Source organism: Psammomys obesus, unplaced genomic scaffold (genome assembly GCF_907164565.1).
Source record: "Psammomys obesus unplaced genomic scaffold, mPsaObe1.curated_primary_1811, whole genome shotgun sequence".
Taxonomy (NCBI): Eukaryota; Metazoa; Chordata; class Mammalia; order Rodentia; family Muridae; genus Psammomys; species Psammomys obesus.
The window spans coordinates 14,209,348-14,218,445 of NW_026591598.1; the positions used below are offsets into that span (position 1 = coordinate 14,209,348).

Below are 9,098 nucleotides of genomic sequence, written 5' to 3' on the forward strand. Positions count from 1 at the left end.
GACATTGGCTTTCTCAATTAACCCTCTGGCCCAACAACTGCTCAGTATTTTTGTTGTGGTGCTAATGGCGACTGAACCTAGGGTGTACACCGGGCAAGCACTCTACCACTGAACTATATCTTCAGCCCCCTTGTTATTTTGCTTTATTTATTTTTTTGAGATGAGGTTTCAGCTCAAAAAGCTTCCCAGGCTGACCTTGAACTTAGGATCCTGTCTAGCATTCTAACATATGTGGGGTCCTTTCCCTCCTTCCATCCCTGCACCCCTCCCCCATCCCGGCAAACACCAGAGAGCACTGTTTGTATTATTAGACCCTCTGTAAGCCGAGGAGCCCAAAGTTCAGGGAGTAATTTGTTCTTATGAGACAGAGCTTGGATTTGGACCCAGATCACCAGTTTCATTCTAAGTCACTCAAATATGGCTTCACCAACAGAGCATCTGCGACGCATTCAACTCCATCCTGTCTTGGATCCATGTGTGTATGTGTGTGTGTATGTGTGTGTGTGTGTCCATGCATGCGCCAAGTGTCATTCTCACATTTAATCCTCACAGCAGTCCTGCAGCCATTAGAGGGTGGTGTCCGATTCCCTGTTTAGCGTCTAGTGCAGAAAGGGCATAACAACCTGGGTCCAGTTGATGTCCTTAAAAGCCCAGACAACAGCACTTAAGTTAGTTAACATTTTTAGTGTCATTCTCTACATTTGTGGAGAATACTCTTTGGGGAAAGCCAGCAGAAGCATTAGGAGGCCAAGCTCCCCCCTCTGTGCCCTTCTCTCCTCCTGCCCAGCTGCTCTTCTCACCCAGGCCAGGCCCCGGGGCCCTTGCTTGTGGGACTTACTACCAGCTTCACTGATTTGTAGCCAGAGGCAGAGACAGACAGGCACTCAGGGAACATGAGACACCGTCCTCACCCTGCTTCTTCCCCCTGCCACTCTTCCCTCCTGTCCTAAGAAACCCAAGCCATGCTGGAACAGAGCTGTCCTTTCATGCCTCTGTGCCTCTGCACAAACTGTTCAAGACTAAAGCTCTCCCTCCTACAGTCTCTACCCGACATGCCTACCGTCTGCAAGACTGCCTGGATGTCACCTCTTCTGCAAAGCCTCCTTCCTTCTCAGTGAGAAGGGCTTGGCCAGAGGCGGGGACAGGACAGGATGCAGGTCTGGGTGCAGCTGTAAAGGCAAGGGGGGGCCCCCGGCCATTTATTATTTTTTAAAGAGAAAATTAGCAAATAGGATTACAAACATGGAGACATTTTAAAGTGTTTAACAGGTTAATACTTCTGATAGCAAAGAAAAACTATAATTGGACTGCTCATAAATAACCATAGATTTATTAAAATATGGGGCTGGAGAGATGATTCAAAGGTTAAAGGTGCTTGTTTTTTATTTTTTATTTCTATTTTTTTAAGAGGCCTGGAGATGGGTGACTTACAATCTCACAGTGGCCTGAAATTCCAGCTCCAGGGGATGTGATGGCTGGTTTTCTCAGGGTACTTACATGCATATACACACACACACACACACAGAGTTAATGAATCTTTTTTTTTTTTTTGAGACAGGGTTTCTCTGTGTAGCCTTGGCTGCCCTGGACTCCTTTTGTAAACCAGGCTGGTTTACAAACTCACTGTGATCCACCTGCCTCTGGCTCCCAGAGTGCTGGGATTAAAGGTGTATGCCACCATACCTGGCATGAAATGAATCTTTTAAAAAATATTTACTAAAAATAATCATTTATAGCTGGGTGGTGATGGCTCATGCCTTTAACCTCAGCACTCTGAGTTTAAGGCCAGCCTGGTCTACAGATTGAGTTCCAGGACAGCCAGGGCTACACAAAGAAACCCTGTCTTGAAAAAAAAAAAAAAAAAAAAGAAAAGAAAAGAAAAGAAAGAAAGGAAGGAAGAAAGACAGACAAACTGAACCCCCCCCCCAAAAAAAAATCATTAATAGAGGGCTGGAGAGATGGCTTCGTGGTTAAGAGCAGTGTCTGCTCTTCCAGAGGTCCTGAGTTCAATTCCCAGCAACCATATTGTGGACACAACCATCTATAATGAGATCTGATGCCCTCTTCTGGCATGCAAGTGACCTACAGATAGAGCACACATATTTGTAAAATAAATAAATATTTTTAAAAATCATTTACAGAGCCTCACAGGTACACTAATCCAGTAGCAATGGCACTTTTTAAAGACAGGCAAGGAAGATCCTTATTTCCTCTGTGGCAAGCTGTACTGAAGCCCCCCCCCCCCCAACACAATATGTGCTCACCATTTGCTGAATGATGGGAACAGACAAGACTTTCCAACTCCCTCTAGAAAATCCAAACACTGAACAATAGGGCAGGAAGCCGCCTCCTCCTCCAGTGAACCGCCCTCCCCATGCCCTGAGAGTCAATCTGCAAGCTTCAACAGGAAGCCCCTCAGCCACTGTTTTTCCTTCCCCACTCTCCAAGGTGCTTCCCATCCTGTTCCTACCCTCTCCACTCCCAGGTGGAGAAAGAAAATGCACTGAGTCGGGGCAGGCTGACAAGCTAGACACACAGAGCCACCCTGCCCCTGGGCACAGTCCTTGGGAATAAAAGGAAAAGCAAGAGGGACAAAAGAGGGCTTAAAGCTTGACAGCAAGGGGACAAAAGGCCACAGAAGTGACAAAGCAACCACTGTGAAAAGGGAGGCCCCCTTCTGGGGATGGCCTGGGCCCTTGTCTTATCTTACCTCAGAGACCTGAGTGAAGCAGAGGGATCTATAGCAGTCATCTTCCTTGTCTCTGGCATTTCGGTTATTGACCCCTGACTCAGTTTTCTCTGAGTGAGGTCTCAGCTTGCTGTGTTGCTGGCAATCCCAAATACTAGGTCCTACATACCGTGCCCTTGAATCCACCCACTGGCCGTATTTCCAGCAGAAACAATAGTGTGAGGATAAGGTCATCCCAGAGTGGCTATGATTTCCCAGACCTTCAGGCCACTAACTATACCCATGGGCCTTTCTGGAAGTTTCTGCTGCTACCAAAGGCAGGATCCATCCAAATCCCAATGGTCTTATTGTTCATTCTGTACAGGGGTGCTTTAAATCCCTTCTCAACATCCTCAGCTCTGACAGTTTCAACTGTACTGAAAAGGAGATGGCCGGGCTGCAGAAAGCTCAGTGGTTTAAAGCGCATACTCCTCTGCAGAGGTCCCACATTCGTTTTCTAGCACTCAACTAGGGTGGCTTACGACCACCTGTAATTCCGGCAGAGACTGGACACCCTCTTCTGACTTCCTCAGGCACCTGCACTCACATGCTTATAACCCCCTCCACCACCCCCCAAATAGAAATAATTAAAAATGAAACAAAATTTACTTTTTGTTTGTTTTTGAGATAAGGTTTCTCTGTTTAGCTCTGACTGTCCTGGAACTAGTTCTGTAAGACCAGACTGACCTCGAACTCACATATTCACCTGCCTCTGCCTCTGCCTCCCCAGTGCTGGGGTTAAAGTTGCTACCACCCCACCCCCCTTTAGGAGTGTAAGAAAAGCACACATAGAAGAGATGCAGTATGGCTGGTAGGGTCCTGCTAGCTCGTTTTTAGACCCCTGAGTCATGTAGCCATAAATAACTGGGCACTGGGAACAGGACACTCTAATAAAAGCATGGCCAGGAATCATATTTGGAAAAAAAATAATTGTTTTGCCAAGTCCTTCAGTGCATGGATGTATCTGCAAAACAAAAGAAAAGCCCCTTTTCCCAGCCCAGGCAGAGCAGTCTCCTGTTCAGTTGGAGACAACAGGCTTCTGGGCAGCAAGCCAAGGTTCTGGGGATATTTATAACTTGAAGAGGGTGGGAGTCCCTAATAAGCTGCTATATTCTTTTTCCATCACTTCCCTCTCCAAGGCTACAGCAAGCTGGAAGTTCTTCCCCAGGCAGAATGCCTGCTTTGCCTAGCCCTAGCCTTCCATTGTCTAATTCCTTCATCCTCCAGCAGTCCTTCCATTTGGAGGACTCTTACTGAATACAGCTTAATTGTTGCTGGTGTTTCTTGGCCAGCTGTTGTGGCCTCAGGAATTTGTTTATGAGCTTGTGGTTTCCAGGAGCTATAGAACAATCTCTGCAGTTTTGAAGCTTTAGCTCACCCTAACATCAGACACTTTCAATGGATCCGGATTTCTACCTGTGGCCCTGAGATCTCCGGAATCTGCTGGTGCCGCTGTGATACAGAACTGGGGGGCTTTGGAATCTCAGGCCTCTCGGGGATCTTGGAGCCAGTGACCAGTAGATGTTTCGCAGACCAGGAGGTAAGCTTCTTCATTCTGTTCTAACCCAGGTTTGTGGCTTCCTTAAACAGACAGAGGCTGCTAACATCCTTAGGACCCTTTCGGGTCCTGGTCATCGCAGGCCCAGGGTCTTCATGGTGTAGGGAGCATTCTCCAAAAACCCTTTCAGCGGAGCACAAGAGTTTCCATTCTGGGACCAGCTATCTCCCTAGGCACCTTACCCTCTTTCCCGCTTTGATTTCAGTGTTCTGGTGTCTTAGATAAGTGCATTGAGTCTGGTCTCTATGGAAGAGCGCGAGAAGCTCCCTATAGGGTTAATATCGGGACACCCCGTGCCCGGACTGTAGCTATTGCTGAACTCACGCACTCCAGCTCAGGGCAGGCGGCGCGAGGCCTCCTGGAATATGTAGTCTGAGCGCGGGTGCAAGTGCCGCAAAGCCTACTGGGAGTGGTAGTCCACGGATCCAGAGAGCAAGAGCTACAGGCGGTGCTGGGAGGTGTAGTGAGTACGTGGGCGGGGCCCAAAGTTCCATCGCGGCCTGGGAGTCTCCCGAGGGAGGCAAGGGGAGCATTTTCTCGCTCTGGCCAGGGCTGCCAAAAGAGGGCTGATCCCAGATGGGTTTAGCCCCGGCCCTCACACTCAGTGTGATCTCGCGGATAATAATCCGACTCAAAGACAGTTCTTTGGGAAAGGGCCGTGAGAATAAACAGAGAGGCCTCCTTTGCTGAATCGTGCAGTGGTCTCCGAGCAGAAAGTGGAAGCTACTCCGACGGGTCTTGAAAGACGCGGTCCTGTCTCCTCCCTTTTGTTCTTTTTCCTCCCCTGCTCTTGGCCTCTAAGTGGCCTTTGTACGGCAGAGCGAAACTCCAAGTCCCGGCAGGCCGAGAGGCGCGCGCACGCGTGCTGGAGCTGCTCCGCCACGCCGCAGGAGGAGGTCTGATGGTTTGGCATCTGATTGGTCCGGTGTTTTATGAGTTTTTTCCTCTGATTGGCTGAGCTTGCTGCCGGAAAGGTCCCGAGCCCGGAGATGGAAGAGCAGAGGCGTTCTATGGGCTGGGTTGAAAGCCTCATCCCCCAAATAGCATCGTCTTGACCCCCAGCCCAGGGGCCACCTAGCCAGTGGCTGTTCTCTCCCAGCATTGCATTTATTCGGTATTAACAGAGACACGGAGAGCGGGGCACGCTCGCAGGTCAGGGAGGAGAGTGACTGCTCCTGGGCCTTCCCCTCCTAACCTGCGACCAAACTCCAGCCCTAGGGAGTGGGCAGGGCCTCTTGCCGCGCCTCACGCCCTGCTTTTCGCCTCCTTCAGCGTTGTCTGCTAGCTGCTTTTCCTGCTCTCTCTCCCAAGAGACGAACGCTTGAGGCCGAGATGGCAGCCACCCTGCTCATGGCTGGGTCCCAGGTAAGCCGGGGGTGGCTTCCCGGACCTCGCCTCTGCTTACCCATCTCGATGGGTGTTTTCCCCGTTCTGCAAACCCCTATAATGCATTCCCTGGGATTCTGCTCCAGGGTCTTAAGGCTGGCTAACAGCCGTATTATAAGCATAGCTACTGTACGATCAGAATATCTACTGTATGCCTTTAAATATTGAGAATAAAACCGAACAAGATGGGTGGTACCCTCCTTACCAACGATCTGTAAAGAGAAAGGTGCATCCGGTTAGCCTTGATACAGTATGATAGATACTGTTTGCCTTAGCAAGAGCGTGCTGTGGTGTGGGAACCAGTAAGTCGTGGAGTATTCATTCTAGTTGGGGTCGGTATCCGAGGGAGGAGTGAAGAGCAAAAGAGTCGGGGGGAAAAGAACTACAGTTGGCTCTAGAACTGGACCCTAAAGAAGAGAACTGCACTGGTCTAAGAAAAGGAGGGCTTTGAATGCAGAGGTAGCGAGCCATGTACGCGCCAGGCCTGTTCTGAAGAGGACATGGCTAGAGGAAAAGGCCCCCAAAGTGGGCAGGGATAGCTAGTAGGTTGCCCCTGCCTTTGACCACATGTCTTTTTGTTTTGTTTTGTTTCCTTTCTTTCTTATGTCTTTCCTTTTTTTGGACTCTACAGAGGAGACGTAATGCCATTGCCTTCTCGACGTTTCTAACCATGTCTCTAATTTCAAGAAGAGAAGCTGGTACTAAACTCCCAGATACCAAGTAGTGAGGAAGCGTTGTGTGCTTTCAGGCCCCTGTGACATTTGAAGACATGGCCATGTACCTCACTCGGGAAGAATGGAGACCCCTGGACCCTACCCAAAGAGATCTTTACAGGGACGTGATGCAGGAGAATTATGGAAATGTTGTCTCACTGGGTGAGTGAGGAGTTTTATCTCTTTTTTTTTTTTCACCTCCTACCATTTTTTGAAACTGTTAAAATGGTCTTTCAATCCAGCCCTGTTTGTTTGTTTGTTTGTTTTTTAAGGAAAACCACACAGTTAGTTACTGGCTTTGGTGCTCATGCAAATCTTTAAAAAAAAAAAAGAAAAGAAAAGAAAGAAAAGAGGTTTCTGTAGTTGCAGAGGCCTTTAGAATTCTCCTTGCCCTGAGTCATTTGCCATTCTGCAGCCTGTTTGTACAGATCACTGACCAAACAGGTCTGACACTGTGGTGCTCGCCAGGACATAAATGCCCTGTAAACGGCGGCTTTTCTCTTGGGTGCTGGAAGATGAGGGGTTCCCAAGCAGGTTCACTAGTGGGCGGAAGCCACCCTGTATGTTTGTTTTGGCTCCATGGCTGCAGCTTTGCCTCCGGTGCCCAGGGTCCTGTCTAGGCGATCATCCTTCAGTTATGTGTGCTGCTCTTTCAGAGGAGGCATTGAACAGTTAGATCACAGATCCCACCAAGGGGAGAGCTCATGAGGCTGCGGGTGCGGAGTGCCTGCTTGACCTGCTCGAAGTCCTGGGTTTGAGCCTCAGTGCTGCATAAAGTCAGATGAAGGACTAAGATATTTTAAAGTGTTTTTATTCTCACAACAAAAGGTGACCTTCTGAGGGTTCTTAGCTTGGACTTTCTGTGATGTCCTGATTTCCTTGGATTCTCCTTTTTATTTTTTATTCGTTTTTAGATGACATCAAATAATAAGTTTTTTATATATGGGTGTCAGTGTAAACTTTGATCTGATTTGTTCCCCTCCCCAATTCTTCATTGAGCCTTTGCCCCTTGAATTGTTCTTTAAAAACAACAACAGTAACTCCACTGTGGAAAACAGAATGAACAAAAACAAAAACGGGCTGGAGAGATGGCCCAGCTGTTAAGAGCATCTGTCGCTTTTGCAGAAGACCTGAGTTCATTTCTCAGCATCCACACCAGGCAGCTCACAATTGCCTGTAGTTCCAGGTCTGGGGATCGGAGGCCCTCTTCTTGCCCCTGAAGGCACCTGCAATCAATCACACACCTACTCCAACCCAGACACATACACATAATTAAAAATGAAGTAAAAATTAAACAGCCATAACTATGTTATTTACTCAAATCTGTTTTAAATACAACCTAACTATAGCACCCCACCCAACAAAAAAAAAAAAAAAGAAAAAAAGAAAAAGAAAGAAAAAAAGAAAAGACAGAAAGCCAATTGTGGTAGTGTAATCCATCCCAGCACTCAGAGGCAGAGGCAGGCAGATCTCTGAATTCAAGGCCAGCCTGGTCTACATTAGTGAGTTCCAAATGGACAAGGCTACGCACAGAGAAACCCTGTCTTGGAAAGCTGAAAGAAAAACAGAGACCTAGTTTAGAAAATACAGTGTCTGGTAGAAATTCTTTTCTGTTGTTGTTGTTTTGATTCTGATTGTTTTCCTTTTTCAAAATAACAGGGATCGATAGCTTCTTAAATAACCATTAAATAAGGAGCCCAAACTAAGCAAACAAACTTGGGTTTGAATGTTTACATTTCTGTTTTTATCTTCATTCATTTTCAGTTTTCTGAGTCAGGGTTTCTCTGTGTAGCCTTGGCTGCCCCGGGACTAAAGGTGTGCCGCTTCCATCCGGCTTGTTTTATCTTTTAATTTCATGGGTTTGAGAGTGTGGGTTTGTGTATATGATTTTGGTGCCCACAGAGGCCAGGAGAAGGCTTGGTGTAGCTGAGCGTTAGAGCGTTTAAACGGCAAGCACAAACCCCTGAGTTGACCCCGCAGCACCCCCAGACAGTGGAGGAACTGAAACCCCTCAGCTCAGCGCCTCGAACGCCGCAGGGATGATTGCTCTTGCGTTCTGACCCGCCTCTGCCTTGTTTCCTCCGCCTCACAGATTTTGAGATCAGGAGCGAGAACGACGCAAACCCGAAGCAAGAGTTTGGTGAAGACGTGGAATTCGTGACCATGGCCGAAGAGCCGGCCGAGAACGCCGAGAGGAACGCCGACGGCGAAGAGGCCTTTGGACGCGGAGACGGGGCGGGGAGACGGTGGGGCGAGCTGACGGCGGAGGAGTGGGTGAGCTACCCGCTCCAGCAAGTCACCGACCTGCTGGCGCGCGAGGACGGCCCCCCGGGCATCCGCTACCACATATGCTCGCAGTGCGGGAAGGCCTTCGGCCAGATGGCGGACCTCCACCGGCACCAGAAGACGCACGCGGGGGACAGGCCCTACAAGTGCTACGAGTGCGGCAAGGGCTTCAGCCGCAGCTCGCACCTCATCCAGCACCAGCGGACGCACACGGGCGAGAAGCCCTACGACTGCAGCGAGTGCGGCAAGAGCTTCGGCCGCAGCTCGCACCTCATCCAGCACCAGACCATCCACACGGGCGAGAAGCCGCACAAGTGCGCCGAGTGCGGCAAGAGCTTCTGCCGCCTGTCGCACCTCATCCAGCACCAGCGCACGCACAGCGGCGAGAAGCCCTACGAGTGCGGCGCCTGCGGCAAGAGCTTCAGCC

General features: G+C 49.3%; 1 protein-coding gene across 1 annotated transcript in view; it reads left to right on the plus strand.

Annotated features, from left to right (window-relative positions):
• Nucleotides 1-5,255: 5,255 nt before the first annotated feature.
• The window catches only part of Znf436 (zinc finger protein 436), a 6,773-nt gene continuing 2,930 nt past the window's right edge, over nucleotides 5,256-9,098 (plus strand). Inside the window, exons 1-3 of the mRNA XM_055611002.1 lie at nucleotides 5,256-5,651; nucleotides 6,421-6,547; nucleotides 8,478-9,083. Coding sequence (XP_055466977.1) covers nucleotides 5,619-5,651; nucleotides 6,421-6,547; nucleotides 8,478-9,083 — 766 coding nt within the window. The 5' untranslated portion in view covers nucleotides 5,256-5,618. The remainder of the gene's footprint in view (nucleotides 5,652-6,420; nucleotides 6,548-8,477; nucleotides 9,084-9,098) is intronic.